Source organism: Tyto alba, unplaced genomic scaffold (assembly GCF_018691265.1).
Source record: "Tyto alba isolate M040663 unplaced genomic scaffold, T.alba_DEE_v4.0 Super-Scaffold_2, whole genome shotgun sequence".
NCBI classification, from domain to species: domain Eukaryota; kingdom Metazoa; phylum Chordata; class Aves; order Strigiformes; family Tytonidae; genus Tyto; species Tyto alba.
In genome coordinates, this window is record NW_024881282.1 from 7,987,817 (window position 1) to 8,006,705 (window position 18,889).

Consider the following 18,889-nt stretch of genomic DNA (forward strand, 5'->3'; position numbering starts at 1 on the left):
AAAGTCTTGCTGTGCCAGAGACTTGTGCTCCCTGACATATAGACAGCTGTTCTTCAACTCTCGTTTCAAGTGAGCAGTAAAGCCATGTGATCTGTGGGTGTATCATTTCTTTTTTTTTGCTTGCAGAGTCTCATTTAAGAATTTTTTATTCAGAAATTCTGCCACTTGGGACAATGAGAAGGTGATATCTTTTTCTCAATGTGAATCGTTTGGTGCACTTGGCAGATGAAATGATTCCTGTGACCTCTTCCAGGGTACATTTTGTCTGACTTTATGTGAGAAAAGCAAGGAGACAGCTTAATGCTTATGTCTTTAGTGTATCATTTCTGAGACAAATGCAACTCTGAAAACTTAAAAATGCAAATTATATCTGTGGAGGGAACCTCCTGTGAAACCAGAAACACTAGCTAGTATATCCGAAGTATTCCAAGAGCACAAAGCTATGTGTTTTTTATCTGGGATGTTGGCTTCTGAATTTTGAGTAGTGATTCATACAGACAAATAAGAAGCCTGCTTTTGAATTCCTTAGAAGGAATTTTGTCCAATCATTGTCTTTGATAGGAAGAAACAGTTGCAAAGCAAGATCTTAGAATGAGATGTAAAATAGGATATAATGACACAAAAAGTCTTTAGGATATGATAAAAGATATGTTGCATAATCTAAGAGAACAATATCCCCAAGGCATGCCTGACCTTGTATTTTGGAAAGTGATTTTTGCAAATACAGACATAAGAGTCTCTTTTTTCTAAACGTTGTTTGGTTCTTTGTTTGTTTTGTTTCTTACGCAAAACAATGTGTAGGATGTTTTATAAAAATAATAGACATACTAGCCACTCCAACAAACAGAGGCCTGAAATGAGGAAACGTAAAATTACAGCAAATAATTTAGTAAAGTTTAGAGTAGCCACATTTACATTTTATATACTGTAATTAAAAAATGAACTCAGTGTAAATGGTAGGCCAGGGGTAAATCTTATCCATAGTCTGTAGGTCAGATATGTATCATCTCTGAATTCTAAGATTACCAAATGCCATAGCCAAAATTTCTGAAAGCTATTTTTAAATAATACTTTTAAATACTATTACAGCAAATTACACCCCCTCTGTAATGCAGTGAAAATAATTGCAGTTTACTGATGTACTCTTTAGTTACAAAGAGATTTTGAGATGGTAGGTGCTTTCGAGCCAAGATACAAAATGTGCCTACTTTTTTGCTGGCATCAGTTTTCACAGAAAGGTCATCTGTTATAAGGTTGTTCTCATGATTAAAACCAGCAACAGAGGGACAAGACCTCAGCCTCAAATGAAGAGGGAACGGGCCTGGCAGCCCTTAAGGAAGTTAGATATTTTTACACTTGCAGGTCCTGATAGTGTTGACCCCAGACCACAGAAACTTAGCTGATGAAATCTGAGTGCTGACAATGGTTGGTTTTGAACACCTGTGTGGAAAAGGTAAAGTGAAAAACTGATAAGCAGAAAACTCATCATCATTGAAGTGAACAAGAGGAGTCAAGGGACTCTAAAGCCATCAATTTGCTTTCAGAACCCTGGAAGAATACTGGAACAAGTAGGAAATCTTTTTATAAGCACCTAGAAGAAGTTGAAGAGTAGTGATTACCAGATGATGCCATACTCCTCTTTTGCAACTCTTTTTCACGTTTTTCTCAGATGACACCATGTGCTGGGAGGATTTAACACTGAAAGTGGTCTGAAAAAATTGAAGGTGTAATTCAGCAGGGAGAACTGCAATGGGTTTTCGGCAGAAACAATCAAATAATCTACTAAGTAGTACTTGACATAAAACTGCTGGGAAAAGAATCCTGTAGAAGAGTATCTAGAACTTTGTTAGCTGTAGCATCTTGTCTTTTGCAGGTGATTCTGTGATTAAACATTCAAATACTATATTGGGATTTACAAATTGAGGTATGGTTTATAAGACACATGAGCAATCCTTTCATCCTTCACAGGTAAAGCTTTGAGCTTTCTACTTCAAGAAGGGTGTAGTCCAGTTGGAGGGACTCCAGGAGAAAGCTGTAAAAATGATCAGAGATTTAGAAAGCCTCTCCTACAATGAAAGGAGTGATCTGAAGTAATTTATCTGAAATACCAAAGATTTAGAGGGGGGGTTCTGGGCCCCTGGATAACATACTTTTTGCCTTGCAGCACATCTTTGAAGAGTGAGTTTGCTCTGTGTGCCCCCTAGGGAGGGTGTGGAACAAAATTTAATAGACAAATTATGATAAATAAGATTTGTACTGGATTTAGGATGAGTGAGGATTGTGACATGATAGATTACCAGGCAGGTCACCAGGTCTGTAGCCTGAGAAATAACTGGGTTCATGAGACAACCATTTGTTAGCCATGATGCAACTATAGTTGATTCTGCCGTAGGTCGAGAGGATAGAGTAAATGATCCATTGAATTTCTTCCAGCCTCAAGATTCAGTGATCATAACAAAATTTTCTCGTTTCACTGCAGTATGAAGACAAACAGTAGGCATAGGGCTATTTAAATCCTGCACCTGAATAAATAAAGAGGGTGTCTTCCAGACAAAAAACACAAGTGTTTCCTTTGCTTGTCCTCAACAGTAATTTAGTATTTTTATTTCCTTCTTTTTGCTTTAGTTGTGGCTAGGAGAGGTAAAACATTTTTAGAAAAGGAACTTTTTCACCTGTGAAAATATTAATGAATACTAGACCAGATGAACTGCAGTCTCAGTCTGCATTTGTTTATGCACATTCAGCTAGGATTTCTCTGGCTTTTCAACTTTTCTGTTTCTCAAGCCAGGATCATGGTCCTTAGGAACAATTTGGTCAGATGAGTGGCTGGTTCTTCATCAAAGGCTGTTGTCACAGCAGGTGACAGTCAGTATTTGGAGGCTGGTCAAGGTTCCTTTGCTTTGAATTGCACTAAGGCTTTTAATGCTTAATCTTGACTTCATATAAAACACTTTGTCCAGCTGTAGACAAAGCTGGGTTTCTTTACACCTAAAATCGGTCTTGTAGGCTTCGGGTTCTACACTTGTGGGTCTCACTGGGATGAATCTTTTAATCCAAATAGCTTCTTAAAATTTCCAAGGGGTGCCCCAGAGGTGGTCTGGGAATAAATCAACATGTTAGTACGTTTATTCTTTCTGGGATTTCACTTTTCATTAATAATGCTCTGTACATCTCTTCCAGAGACTGAAGCCTACACCCTACCTCTCACATTTCAGGGAAGTTCAGGGATTGTTATTAATTGAAATAGCTGATGGAAAGGCCATGTTAATACGCCTCCTAGATAGAACCCCTTAAGGGACTAATATCAGGGAATTCTCTTACAGTATATCTCATGAAGAACCCTAATGAAAAATACCAGGGAAACTCTTAGAGAAAATCTGTAGTGTAACTCAGGCTGAAACAGACACATTTAAGTGTTACACTCTGAGTCTCAACACTGTTAAGCTCAAGCTTTTAGAAAATCTTTCGTGGTCTGGGACCAGTCTGAAAAAACCTGCATTTCTGAGTACAGATTTCAAATACGGGTTCACATTATCTTTTGTATACTAGAGTACAATTCCGTTAACAATAATTAGTACAATTTCTGAGAAGTCATAGAATCATGGAATGGTTTGGGTTGGAAGGGACCTTTAAAGGCCATCTAGTCCAACCCCCTGCAGTGAGCAGGGACATCTTCCACTAGATCAGGTTGCTCAGAGCCCCGTCCAGCCTGGCCTTGAATGTTTCCAGGGATGGGGCACCTACTACCTCTCTGGGAAACCTGTGCCAGTGTTTCACCACCCTCATTATAAAAAATTTTTTCCTTATATCTAGTCTAAGCCTACCCTCTTTTAGTTTAAAACTATTACCCCTTGTCCTATTGCAACAGGTCCTACTAAAAAAAATCTGTCTTCCTGTTTCTTATAAAGTCACAGGTGTCTGATTTTATTCATTCTGTGAGGGTATAGGGTGCTTTTCACTGTCAAATGAAATCTTTTTGTTTCACTTTGTTTCTCAGAGTATTACAAGAAGGAACTGAACTAAGGAACCAAAGTACAGTTTCAGGGAGAAAAAAAAGAGTCAAAGCAAAGTGCAATGACTCATGAATCCATTTTCAGAGTGTATTCACCTTATTACTACAGTTCAGTAAGCACCATCTCTTTTCTTTCTCTGTATCATTTATATACTTGTAAACTTTTAACATCAAGGCCTTGTAAATTGCCTTACATAAAAAAAACAAAATTACTTGTAAATTTGTCTCTTGATTTCTCTCTGTATTTTTTAAAAAGGAAGTAACTGACTGGATGACAGTTTATTTGTGGGTTGATTGCAAATAGATAAGAGGCTACAAGATGAACTTTGATTTCATTTTGTATTTTTAAGCTTCTACATAATTGGCAGAGAGCTTTTCAAGAAAGTATTTCTGTTCAGCTTTGCAACAGGAATAAGATAAATGCTAAATTCCTCTCATCAGATGGAGGACGAACAAAAGAAACTGATGAGTCTCTCCCTGACATTTATGGTTGTTAAACAGATCTCAAACTGACAGACTGTTCCTTGTGTCTTCATTTTATCGGTCGCAAATTATTAAATATTTGTCTAGAAGAGCTGTCCAACTCAGAAAGTAGTGACCCAGCTGTACGCAGTTAAAGATATATCAGCAAATATTATACAAAGCAAATAGCATTTGTTCATGAATTAGAATAGGTATCTCCTGTGTCAAGTCTGTAGGTTTCAAGAATGAGTCTTGATCAGAAATAATGGTGGGAAAAGCACAACCTCACATAGTACCATGGCTTAAAAAAATTAACATGTCATCAAAAAGTAATAACTACTTTAAAACAAATCTTGGTGTGCACATTTACAGGGAACAAATGCTTTTCATTTACATTATTAGGAGGTGAAATAACTTGTGCTGCTCTCAGCAATTACAGTAATTTGTGCAGAAAATTACGTAGGTACTATTTGTTAATGACAGACAAACTATGATAGACTGTCAGCATAAATTTGTTTCCTATGCCTGAAACAACTGGTGTACTTTGTGCATGGAAAGTGAACCATATTTCAGCATATGAACACTAGCTAATATATAATATAAAACCAATATCAGATTCTTTGGATCTTCTCAGTGCAGTCATTGCAGGTTTCTGTAACTGCCTGCTTGTCTCTCAGCACTGGAGAGGAGCCATGGCATGTTATTTTTGTTTCTCTGTCCAAAAGTTACATGTCTGAATTTATGTGGCATCAGGAATAAAACAGGGCCAAGAGAAATTCAAGAGCACGAGTAACAGGTGAAATGGAAAAAAAAAAAAAACTTCAAACTTTTGTCTAAATTCTCTGATGCAGAGAGGAGACAGTCAGGGATGGGAGATTTCTCTCAATTTTACACCAGTGAGATCAAGCTCTGATGTGTTGATCACATTTCCAGATACTTCTCCTCAAAATGAAAAATCTTAGAGAGCTGATTGATTCTTGGTTACATATTAAGGGAAATGGCATTTTTAACAGGAGACGCAGTTAAAATAAACACAGCTATAAGAGCATATTTATAGTAGTGAAGCTAATTGCCTTAAAAACTTGTGTAAGGAAAAAAAGGCATAAATACTGTATGAATAAACCATTCTCACAAGGCAGACAAAGGTGGTTAAATCCAACTTTATCAAGCCCAGCGCTTTTCTTGAAAGGATGAGTTAAAGGTATGGTATTTGACTCTCTAACCAGGCTTGGTGGGTTCACTTTGGCTGGACACCAGGTGCCCACCAAAGCCGCTCTGTCACTCCCCCTCCTCAGTTGTGCAGGGGAGAGAAAATACAACAAAAGGCTTGTGGGTCGAGAGATAAGGACAAGGAGAGATCACTCAGCAATTACTGTCACAGGCACAACAGACTCGAACTGGGGAAATTATCTTAATTTATTACCAATCAAATCAGATTAGGAAAATGAGAAATAAAACCAAACCTTGAAACACCTTCTCCTCAACCCTCCCTTCTTCCTGGGCTTAACCTGACTTCTGATTTCTCTACCTTCTCCCCCCTCAAGCAGCACAGGGGGATGGGGCATGGGGGTTGCAGTCAGTTCATCACACACTGTCTCTGCTGATCCTTTCTCCTCAGGGTAAGACTCCTTACACCCTTCCCCTGCTCCAGCGTAGGCTCCCTCTCGTGGGAGACAGTCCTCTGTGAAATTATCCAACATGAGTCCTTCCCATGGGCGGAAGTTCTTTACAAACTGCTCTAGCATGGGTCCCCTGTGCGTCCACAGGTCCTGCCAGCAAACCTGCTCCAGCGCGGGCTTCTCACAGGGTCACAGTCTCCTCTGGGCACCCATCTGCTCCAGCGTGGGGTCCTCTCTGGGCTGCAGGTGGAATCTGCTCCCCCACGGCCCTCCCTGGGCTGCAGGGCACAGCCTGCCTCGCCATGGGCTGCCCCACGGGCTGCAGGGGAATCTCTGCTCCGGCACCTGGAGCACCTCCTGCCCCTCCTTCTTCACTGACCTTGGGGGCTGCAGAGTTGTTTCTCTCACATATTCTCACTCCTCTCTCCCACTGCAATTTCTCCCCCAGGGTTGTTTTTTCCCCTTGTCTTAAATACGTTATCCCAGAGGCGCTCCTGCCACTGCTGATGGGCTCAGTCTCAGCCAGCAGTGGGTCCTTCTTCGAGCTGGCTGGCGTTGGCTCTGTCAGACATGGGGGAAGTTTCTGGCAGCTTCTCACAGAAACTACCACTGTAGCCTCCTTGCTACCAAAACTTTGCCATGCAAACCCAATAAACCAGGAAAGGTTCATAGTACCTGTGTACCTGCCAAATCAAAAATTAGAGAAGTATTAAATTGCATTTATATTATATATATAATAAATGTTTTCTTCTTCTATAGCAGTATCAGATTTGTCTTAACTCTCAGGAGCATTACAGACCTATGATTGCTAAATTTTCTTTCTCTCTCTTTAGCTTAGGAGAGCAGTTTTATTGTTCCTTCTCTTCCCAGTAGTACTCATCCTCTAAAAGCATATTTTTACTGAATATTTTTCAGGTGCATTGCTAGCCTAAATAGACATTACTGTCTTAATCACTGCAACTACTTGCTCCTGTCCCCGCATCTCTCCTTCTTGCCACATCCCCCGAGTTAATTTTGCTGAGAAGCAGTGATAACACTGCACTGATCTCCATAGGAGTCACGACTCTATAATAAAGTACCTTGTACAAAACCCTGCTGCCAGCAAAGGGGACCAGTGAACCTGACACTGTCCTCAGCTGCTGGCTCTTACTGCTTCCATCTCTGTAGATGCTGGTGAATATGCACCTGCTCCGTGATTCAGACTAATTTCTTTTGGTTTTCATGCCATTTTCAGCTTGCCAAATCATTTGGCTAGAAAATCTTCGTGGCTAATACAAGGCAGGCAGTGGGAATGCATGGCCAAAGGCAGGGAGGAGAGCAGAGTTACCTCTTTTGGCAGTAGTGAGGCTTTGGGTCAGCATATGCTAATATTAAAAGTGTACCCTCCAACGCCCCACCTGGCATTTTGCTGCTGATTAGGACATCTGGCTGCTTAGAATCATGGAATGGTTTGGGTTGGAAGAGACCTTAAAGATCATCTAGTTCCAACCCCCCTGCCACAGGCAGGGACACCTTCCACTAGACCAGGTTGCTCAAAGCCCCGTCCAACCTGGCCTTGAACCCTTCCAGGGATGTCTTCATCTGTAGTCATGCATAGACCAGTTGATTTTTGCCTAAATGAATGAAAGGGCAGGGGTGAGGTTGGGATAACACCCCTGCCCCCAAACCTCTTGCTAAAAATTGCTGCTAATGCAGAAAAAAATAGAATGAGAAAAAAAAAGGTAGTATTTACCAGTCCATTCATATCACAACTAGACATACAGTCAGTTATGCTGTGTTTAACATTAATCCCTGCAAGATGTAAATGGTTCTATCAACACAGGCAGCCAGCCAAATAATGTCTACAGTAATCAAAAATTCTGATTTTTAGTGACTCTGGATCTGAGGACTATTTTTCCTTGTGGGTGTACCAAAAATATGCAAAAACTTCCTGCATGAAGGGGAAGTCAGTGTGCATGCACAGCTTCAGCTGCAGACATATGCAAACCTGGCACGGAAATGTGAGAAAAGACATTTCAAAAATCAAACTGTAAGCAGTTAAGCCTGTTCCTAAGTGGCAGATCTTGGATTTATCTGCTTTACATCACTAATCTTCACTTTTTCAAAAACATCATTTGACTGTTTTTGACATGAAATGTTTAGACTTGGTGTATCATGCAGCTTCTCCTAAAAGAGCTGAACTGCTTGCTATAATTCTTGGAGTGTCAGTATATGTCAAAAATGAAATTATTTTCTCTTTCTGGCATTTATGCTACTAAAATTGGGACAGTATGATTTAATATGATTTTCAGTGAACTTGAATTCTCATTAATGCTTTAAAAATCAGCATTTTGTGAATAATTAGGAATACTGCCTTTTCGAGACAAATTTTAAAGTGTTCTTGAGAATTCCTGTTGTACAATTAGATCACTGCTCATCGTCTGTGCTTTCTGAGAAATTTATTCCTAATTAATTTGAATAAATGTAAAAATATAGAATAAACACAACTTCTAGTGAGGCTCTAAGTATATTTTTCTAGCTTGCTGTTACCTTTCTTTTCAACTACATCTGAAGGGAACGTATCTTTAGGGATTAGTGTATGCAAAAAATTCATAATGTGAAAAACATTTAACTGCAAAACTGAATATAAAAGAAAGGATTGTTTTCATTTGCATGTTAGAGAACATTTTTACAAATTTCTACAAATAGTATAATTTAACAAGATGTGTTTTCAAGGCTTCATTAAAGATTACAGAAAGATTAGCTTTACTCTTATGATAACGTAAAATCAATGCTTTATCTACTGTATCAACAGCATGGTTGTTTTTAAACATTCACTTACTGCCTTGCAGGTACAGTAACATTTGCATCATAATCTCACATTCCCATCATCTCTTCTCTGGCTGAAACTGTAAACAGTTTTTTTAAGCTAAGGAGTATAATTCTGTGTCCTAAATACAGATTCCTTTCTTTCTTTCTTCCTTTCTTGTTGTAACACAGTAGATTTGACTGCAATATTTGATTTCAATGCCCAAAAGTATGAAAAAGCAGTTGGTAAAGAGTTGTAATTGTTTAAATTTTCTTCTGAGGCCAGAGCAAAGTAACTCAGCAAAAAATTCCTGAAATATCCAGAAGACTTTTTTCCATATTCTGGACTCTTCTGCATTTCTGACTTTTGTGGGTCTCAGATGATGTTGATGAACCCCTTGTGTCCAAATAAAGGCTGAACCGCATTGCATTCCCGTCTCCAGCAGAAGAGCAGGCTCAGAGAGTGCATGGTTAGTCAGGGAGCTTTCTGGGACATCCCAGCACATAGCTAGTTTGGAGCAGGTGTAAGGAGCTGAAGGTAACAGTGTGGTAGCCGAATTTTAAAATTACATATACTTCCTAAGGATATGGATAGCAGTTTGTACATTTTGAAATGGAGACCGCAAACCTGCTTAGGTATTCTCAATCAAAGTTACAGAAGTCAGCCTGACATCACTGCCCAGTGGATCACCACCCAGCAGCTACTACCAAATTCTCTCCTCTCTGGAATTTTAGCTGTCTGCCATTCTTCCAAGCCTTCAATCCGTCAGCTGTTTGAAGTGGTGTGAATGTACATATGCACCAGTGTATTGAAAACATTTTAATCCCTGGGAGATCGTTATCTCTGTTCTCTCTCATCAAGCAAACAGGGAGAGCAGACCTCTGCAGATTCCTCCACTGGGCTGTGCAGCAAGACTCTGTTACTATAGTGTTTTAAATTTCAGTTTAATTTTTCTTTTTATTAAATTAAAAATAGTTAGAACTATTATTGAAATTTATTTTAAAAAATTGAATTTGCAGTGTTTAAAATTTATGCAGAAAAAGGCAGATGAAAGATAAAAAATTTTACTGTTTACTTTCTACTAAAAACTCTGTCCAAAATCTGCCTCCATATGGAGGAGTTCTAAGTAATCTCTTGCTGACGTTATGGAAGGGTCCAGACTCTGAGATAGACCTGTCAATGTTGCTGTGCAATCAGTGCTCATTTGCAAGGAAAGGATTTTCTTTGCCTGCTGTGTAATCACAACTGCCAAACATATCCAGTCACAGCATCTCTCATGAGCATGCTGGCCATACTCTGTGGAAATATTGTGTGTACTCTTCACTTTGATCCTCACCACAGGCTGTACTGAAATACAGCATCTCTGTTGGTTCAGTGGTATGGAAAGGTGATGCACTGGCAGCCAGAATGTAGGGATTAATGAAAATAATAACTAAAAATGGCTGTGGGCAAGAACAAAGGAACTGTGTAACAACTTCTGGATGAATAGCTGAAGGCATGAGTATATAATGACACACAGTATAAAAGGGACAATAATTTTCTCCTTGTGTAAGGTGGTTTCAGAGAATATTATTCTTACCTGGTGGCACTGTACATCATTTTTATTCTATCTGACATGAGCTGGGAAATAACCAAAACCACTAGATATTTCTGAAAAAAAATATGTCAAAACAATAAGGAAGATGCTTGAAGTTCTTAACCCAAGGCCATTAGAAAAAAACACTAGATAACAATAAGCTGTTAGATTTGTAGGGGCTTGGGCCTTTTTCCCGGTCAAGGCTGTTATCAAACTGTTGGTTACAGAGAGAGCCCTCTGAAGTGATCTGGGAGCAGGGCCTGAAACTGAAATTAATAATAGCAATGAAAGTTGGTAGCTTTTAAGTAAGTTGTGAATACTAGTTAAAGTTTTATGAATCATACTGTACTTTAAACTGACTTTTTCATCCACAGAACAAAATGTAGTCAAATTTTATTCATGTAAGTCCTTCTGGTATAAGCTGTCACATGAGTCAGGAATAGGAATTGTTGTAAGAATTCACTGAAATAAACTAACATTTGAATCTATCCCTACAACATGAAGGAGATGAGATTTAAAAAATGACATTTCCTTTGTCTTGGATTAATAGTTTCTCAGGAATTAATTTGTGGGATAAAAATTAAAGACAGAAAGAGAGACCTCTCTGGCAGAAGATCATTCCCTCCTTGTAAAACTGTATGATTATTATGAAACATATTTTAATTTTTGTTTTGTAATGCATTTAATTTTTCTGTGTACCAAATAATAAAGGAATCTGCTGTCAATAACTAACATTGATCATAAGTTACAGCTATAACAAGTGTATTAAACTTCCACAATTACAGGGTGCTACTTTTAAATATGTGCTATATCTCTCTTCCAAGAAAGCTAAAACTGGCAACCAGAGGTTGAACAAAGGGGCAGGGGGGGGATATTCCCTGCTGCTCCTCTGTTTATAGTTAACATCATTTCAGCTTATTTATTCATATAGCACCAGATACAGCTGTGGTACATGTCAAAACAAGTCAATCAAATGATATCAGTCAAAGCATTTTATATTACCCATGTTCCTTTCCTCCCTCCAAGTGGAATTTGATTAATTAGAAACCAGGTTTTTCAACTACATTGGTAGGTTCATCAGTATGATACTGTTCTGCCTTTCAGAGGGAAAAAGAGTCTACATAAATATTGTCTCAGTAAGCTTAAGTAATTACAACAATAAAAACCCACTGAGCTAAACTTTTTGTAACTGAGTATTGTAGAACTGGCTGGTCTGTGGAAAGGCAGGAGCTACCTCAGTTTGGATTCCTCACTGCCTTTTCTGGTTGCTGACAGGAACATGGTCAGAGCATCACGTCCCACAGCACAGCCAGGCTCGCAGTGCCAGGGACGGTTCTCAGTAGGGAGGGCAGGATGTTGCATGGGTATTTTCTGGTTGTATTATCTTGCTTTGCTGCCTGAAATAGTTTCATAAAATCAGAGTTCATACAGTGTTCTGGAGCAAATCAGTTTGTTTCACACCTATAAAAAATGATCGTGGCAAAAAGCAATGAGAGATCATACAGGAAGAGTGATATTTATTCATGAAAACTCCAAGTTACCCAGTTATGCTCATTCTCTCATATATTTCATTCACTCTTGATTTTGCCCACATCCTCACAAGCCCCACAATGCATGTGCCAAGGTGGTCTGACTCACGGGTGTGTGACACAAAGGACATGTGACATTGAATCCTTACCACATCTCTTGGCAATTTTTTTTGATTGGCAACCATGGACTAATTTTTGGACAGATGATTTATACCCTCTACATGTTCAGTGTTGTTATGGGCTGATCCTTTACATCAAATATTTCTTTCTTCAGTCTCTAGGTCTTAGGCAAGGCAGCTGCTCATTGCCTGCTTTTCTTCATTTAGTAAACACATTTCTTTATCACTATGCTCTGCTTTTCTTTTGGGTTTACAGGCGAGAGAATGGCATATGTCACATGCTGTAGTCTTGCTGCCGACATCCCACTGTTACTGTACAGGGTCTTCTGCTGACAAGACACCTGTGCTGTGGTCATAACAGAGTCCAGACATTCTGACCAGGCTTGACAGAAATTACTCATTTTTAGTTTTATTGCTAGGAATGTTCTGTATTGTCAATACACATAATTTCTCTGACCTTTGTTCTTTCTTCTAGTGCTTACATGCACATTTGCATTCATGTTTCATTTGTTTATGGCCTAATATTTCTATTACAAATCCTGTGTATTTTGTGGCTTTCATCAAGATGCTCTATGGTCAGCAGGTCACTTTGTAGGCAGTAAGGCATACTGTGGTAAATCCAGGAATCCAGCAATTAGGAATCATGTATTTTATGTTTCTAGAGCATGCTGTTTTGGCTAACTACCTGCAAATCACACGCTTCTTAATTACATTTTAATGTTATGACTTACATGCTACTTTCTTTGCCTTCACCATTATTTGGAGATTCCCAGCTAGGACTGTGAAACTCAAGTTGGATTTACCCTCTAAAATCTTCATTCTGTTTCCTGGCTTAAAATAAACTTGGGTTCTCTGTGTAGATAGTAGCAAAATGAAACATCCCATTTGGGTTATGAGTAAGAGATTCATTTAAATTCACTTTTTGTTGGAAAGCTGACATTATCTAGTTGCAGTTGATCTTTTAGGCTCCCTCTTTGGTTACTGGAGAGTGATATGCCCACAGTGTGATTCATCCCCTATGTCTTAAACGGTGATTTTATTATTATCACATAGGGGCACCTGATGCTGCACTAATCATAGGGGGAGCCTCCATACCTACTTTTTACAAGAAAAGTAGCTAGAACATCCATTTTTACTAATATAATGATGCATTTAAAATGTGTATCTGGTGCAGCAAATAATGCAGAATATATGTAAATAGTCACTGGTTACCTTTTTCTGAAATACCTATTTAAGACTTGGGAGGCTTTTGAATTGTTTTGGCTGCAAATATTTTTTCTTTATGGCTTCATTACCCTTTCAGATATTTTAATGTTTTGTTTACTGATAATCCAGGGAAAATGTATGAATGATATCCTTGAGTATTGTTAATATCACCATTTTTTCTGGAGTTTCCAGTTTTGATGGAATAGCTCTTCCCCTGTCCCTCTTCCTCTTTGTGCCAACAGCAATGTCTCCTGTCTTGTTCTGCTATTACACATGTTATTATCCACAGGATCAGTGATCAGCATTTGTGGAACTCAAAGGCAGATGAATTTTACAAACACCTATTGAGTGGAAAGGGAAGGAAATAGGTCTTGATTAATCTTCCCTAATTTACACATTGATCCAATCTTGTATGTGCCTGTTTTCTTCAGTGGTTTTGAACAAAGCTGAGTTTGACTTGGATGTACACCAGTATTAAATCCAGCTCTCTTTCCTTTTTCCTCTTGCAGTAGTCTTCTCTTCTTCATAGAACTGAAGAATCATAGAATGGTTTGGATTGGAAGGGACCTTTAAAGGTCATCTAGTCCAACTCTGTCTTCCGCTAGACCAGGTTTCTCAAAGCCCCATCCAGCCTGACCTTGAACATTTCCAATGATGAGGCCGCCACAAGTTCTCTGGGAAACCAGTTCCAGTGTCTCACCACCCTCATCATAAAAGAATTCTTCTTTATCTCCATTCTAAATCTATCCTCCATCTAATTCCTGTGTTGAGGAAATTGATCAGTCTGTCCAAGCTGAGGTGGTGGTGTGTATGAAGCAGATTGTACATTAGCAAAATAGGAAGTAAGAGGGAGGACATTGCTCAAACCAACTCCTGATCTTCTATGTTCTGATGGCAATGTTCTGCTAACCACAGGAGTCAATAATAAAAAGGTTCTGCAATTAAATATGCTATTTTATTTTGATTTTTTAAAATTCAATGGAGCAATGAAAAGGAGTAAGTTTAGAAAGCATATCTTGCTCCCTGTGTTCCAAAATGTTTGAATGATTCTCTGTTTTTAAAATAGAGTAAGAATCTGATATGAGACTAACCTGATGTAGCTAGCAACAAGAGGGACTCACACCGGGGAGGCACAAATCTTTCTGAGGTCTTAAAACAGAAGCTTTCAGTCATAATGACTCTTTACTGAGGTTGTGAACTCTTATAGCACTGATCTTCCCACCCACCTCATCCCACATCTAGCCCCCAGCCTTTCAGAAACCAAGAGTGTGATTCATCTCATCTCTTTCAAATGTCTCTTTGAGATGAGTTGAATCATGCTTTAAAAGCCTTTAATGAATTTTCATTGATTATAAAGGTAACATAAATGATTAGCATAGTTGTCTGATGTCATCTGGCCATATGAATCCCACCCAAAAGTTTTACTGTAGTATACTTTCATAGTGCCCTAGCAATTAGTAAAAGTCATTTAAGTAAAATTAAATGGGCCATTGTTCCATTCCCCATTCTTCCTAAGAAGAAATCTTTTAAAGAAATCAAGCATGATTACGCAATGAAACTAAGTAGTTATCAATAGGAAAAACGTGGAAAGCCTCTCTTTTCCTCAGTTGTCTCTCCTACCCACTCTCATCATCATTCTGGAATATTCTCAGATCTTTACTGGTAGTAGAATATGCAGATGTTTTTTGGGTCAAAAGGATTATAATTCATATAATGTCAATGAGGAATGCTATTCAATCATTGTTACTTGTCCACAACTAATGTTTTAAAGAAAATTTCCATTCCTGATATTTTCTTATAATATCTTTTTGTTTCTTTTTTAGTAGTCCCAGGGTAATGAACAAATTCTTCCATGCTCAAGAGATCATGACCTTTTATCCTTGTAGTTCTCTTGGCAGTAGCACATAAATAGTAACAGTGATCACCAGCTGTAGCTGGAAATTCAATAAAGCTTTATTTTAATTATCCTATACTTCTGAATTAGCTTCACATGTATTGTTAATAGTCAATTAATTAAGTAGTATTTAAATTTGAAATATAGATTCAAAGGTTTCTTTTTGCAATTTACTGTTTTGGCACTATCCATTAAGTAGTCCATTATGTTATCTGACCTCACATCTTTTTTAGGCTAAAATAAGGATCAAATTAAAATAATGTGAGGAAAAAAATCAAAAGTATTTAATTAATTCAAAGCCCCTTATCTCTGTACTCATACAACTGCTAAAAAAACCTGTGTGTATTAAATATATCCTCCCTTAAGTTTTATTGACTAAATATTTAGGCTGGTGAGTTTGCGATAAAATGCCAAATTCCAGGCAAATCATTTTTTACTGTTGTGTTTTACTGCTCAGGCTGCAGCTATTACTAACATGTTTGTTTTAAGAATGACTGAACAGCATAGATTTCATAGATAAAACTAGTGATTATTCTCTAAATGGATATAACTTTTTTTCCTGTACAACTAAAAAGAAATGCCTGGTTGAAGCAATAATCTAAGCAGGTTATTGTCAGTAATAGCTTATTTGTTCAGCTGGAAGTTCCCATTAGCTATATGATCTATGAAAAATTAACTGTATGAAGGATATTTTTATAGAAATAAAGCACAGTAGTTTCTGTCTTTTCTCAGATTGAGAGATAAAAATGTTATTATAAATGAAAGCAGTCATTTTCCTGTTTATGTAATGTGTCAGAGGACAGGAAAAGTAGGAAGAGTATAAAACTGTCTTTTTTTTTCTTCCCCCAACATCCATTTATTTTGCCTTCCTTTTGCTGAATCACATTGGCATGTATTATTGACATCGTTCCAAAGTTTGGCTCTTTGAGTGTTTATCTAGGAGTTTCACAGATTAGTGAACAGAAGTTATATACGTACGAAGGACTATTACTTTCTTATTTTATGCATCTATAGCCAGAGGTATTTGTGTCCTAGGAAAATACATGAAACAGATTTAAATTCAAATATCTACACCATTTATCTTTCACTGTGGTACTACAGAAACTTGCAAAATCTGCCATATATCTCTCCAAGTATTTTTCAAATTTGTGGATAATAAGAATACCTCTAATTTTGTTCTGAGCGATGAAGTATTTTATACCAATATTTAACAAAATGAACTCCCAAGTTTCAGAGTTTTATTGATAGTCATGTCAGGTTGTGCCATAACTTCTTGACTTAGGCTGCACTGGCCCCTGGCAAGGACAATCCATGGATATAGAAGCATCACTGGTTCAGTTGTTTTTGTCTCTGCCTTCCTATAATTGTACATGACAAAGAATTTCCCTAATTTATTTCTGTTCCTAACCTTCTATGGAAAGTGAAAGAGCATTGACCCCACAAATATCTCTTATGTTAATTGTATTACTGTAAAAAATACTGTAATTGTACAGTGGATTAAATATATGCTGCTCTTGCACTCCTCTTTAATGTTATATATTGTATTGCTAATATTTAGTTTCCTGTATCTTCTCCAGGTCTGGGATTCAGTATTGCAGGAGGGGTTGGAAACCAACACATCCCTGGGGACAACAGCATTTATGTCACCAAGATTATTGATGGAGGAGCTGCACAAAAAGATGGGAGGTTGCAGGTTGGAGATAGACTGCTCATGGTAAGTATGACAAATCTAAATCATATGTTATTTGGCTGAAAATTGTTTAATATAAGAACTTTCATTCACCATACATCTTACTGGCGGTAACCATTACAACTATAATAATTACACGTTGTATTTCTGTCATCTTCATTTTTTCCCATTCTTTATATATGTTTCTGAGACTGCAGTTAAAAAATCATTGCTCTGGAAAACCAACATTTTACAAAGAGAAGGCAATGGATTATGTTTCTCTGACAACCTTTAAATGAGAAGAGAATAAACATGCACATCATGAACAAGTCAAAATGCACCAGAAAACTTTAAAAGAAGATTTTAGACAAACTGATCATTACAGCAGTACTGATTCTACTGATGGTTTTAAGAAAATGGAAAGATTTGAAAACATGCCACTAAACTCTCATGAGCAGTCACTGTCAGTGGACTGTTGTCTGCATTTCAGTACACGTAAGAATGCATTATGTATATGTTCTCTATAGATGTTAAAAAAAAGTCTGTTTCCTATCTTTTTACTTGAGGAAGTGTACTTATTTTTCTGATGGATCTCACTTCAGGAAATTCTTCCTGATATTTGCAATGACAGTACACTGTTCCTTTTAGATAATTCCTTCCCACTCAGAGTTTGTTTAATTCTTTGTTGAGGGGGGAAATCCTGACCCTGGTGAATCAGCAGAAATTAATCTACATCAAATTGTATTCATGTCAATACATTTGCATAGATTTCAGCAGGTAGAGAATTATTTTTTGAATGAGTGCCATGAAAAAAATGTATGGTAGTACACTGTTTTGTGATGTGATATCAAAACAGGAAAAAATTGCTGTGACCTTTTCTTGCTGCCTGCAAAACTGTGCCTAATTGAGATTTTCTTTATTTGTCTAAGGACATTGTGTTCTAGTTACATGTGAAGATGACCATTCATTTTATACAGGGTACTAAACAGAACTGGAAAGGCACTTGGTTGCTGGGTTGGTGACTCTTTGACCCATGTGAATAGATAAAACAACCTTAAGGATCAAATGGTGTTACTAAAATCAAAGCAAAATGAAACTAGAACTTACATTTTTTTTTGGCATTTCTTCTTTGTGGGTTCTCAGCACAGCTATGTTCGAGTCACTGATGTATAATAAAGTTTTGAGTCATTTTTCTGTAGAAATATATATCTGTATTTGCCAAACTTGCACCTTACTTTGTTATTTTGCACCTTGTAGCAAATCTGTGTTCAGCTGGTTTGTTTTTTTTTTTTTTTCCTGATGACAATTCCTCACAGATTTTGGTCATCTGTAGATGTCTATTACTTTACTCTTAATTTCTTCCACCTCATTCAAGGTAATAAATAATATATTAAAAAAAAAAAAAACAAACCAAGCAAAACAGATGCAAACCCCTCACATTCACCATGTACAGTATAATTTAAGCAGCATGAATGTGAACAGAAAAATAATTTTTTTATATAACATTATGTATAAATGCATTCTTTCCAGATTTTTACAGGATTTGTCTATTAAGTATCTCTTCTTAGTCTTGAACCAGTGATTCATTGCAGTTAGATTTAGGTGTTTCTTCATTGTGACAAGTTTATATTCCTGAATCTGCCTTCTGAAAATGAGCAGAGGTCATTCTCAGTGTGTCTGATGTCTTTACACGCCTTTCCTTTCAGTCTGGACCAGTTCTTTACTTACTGTCATCTCCTTTTCACTGCATGTAAAATGAGAAAAAAAAAAAAAAATCAATCACAGTATTTCTCTCCACTAGTTATGTACTTCCAGACCAAGCTTTTCCCTGTTTCATAAGAAAATCCTAGTAATTTTACTCTTTGTATACCTAAACCATTATGTTTTTGGAGATAAATTTGCAAGATCAAAATCTATTTCTAAAATTCATGCAGATTACAGTCATGTTTTCTGATTCTCTCGAACAAGGCACCCGGATTTCATTATAACTTGTGTGGCTTCAATATTTTTTCTCT

General features: G+C 37.5%; 1 protein-coding gene across 23 annotated transcripts in view; it reads left to right on the top strand.

Annotated features, from left to right (window-relative positions):
• The window catches only part of DLG2 (discs large MAGUK scaffold protein 2), a 1,033,591-nt gene that overhangs the window by 712,317 nt on the left and 302,385 nt on the right, over positions 1-18,889 (top strand). For all 23 annotated transcript variants that reach the window (XM_042793331.1, XM_042793310.1, XM_042793308.1 and 20 more), the window contains one exon: positions 16,783-16,919. In XM_042793331.1, the coding sequence (XP_042649265.1) occupies positions 16,783-16,919 (137 nt within the window). The remainder of the gene's footprint in view (positions 1-16,782; positions 16,920-18,889) is intronic.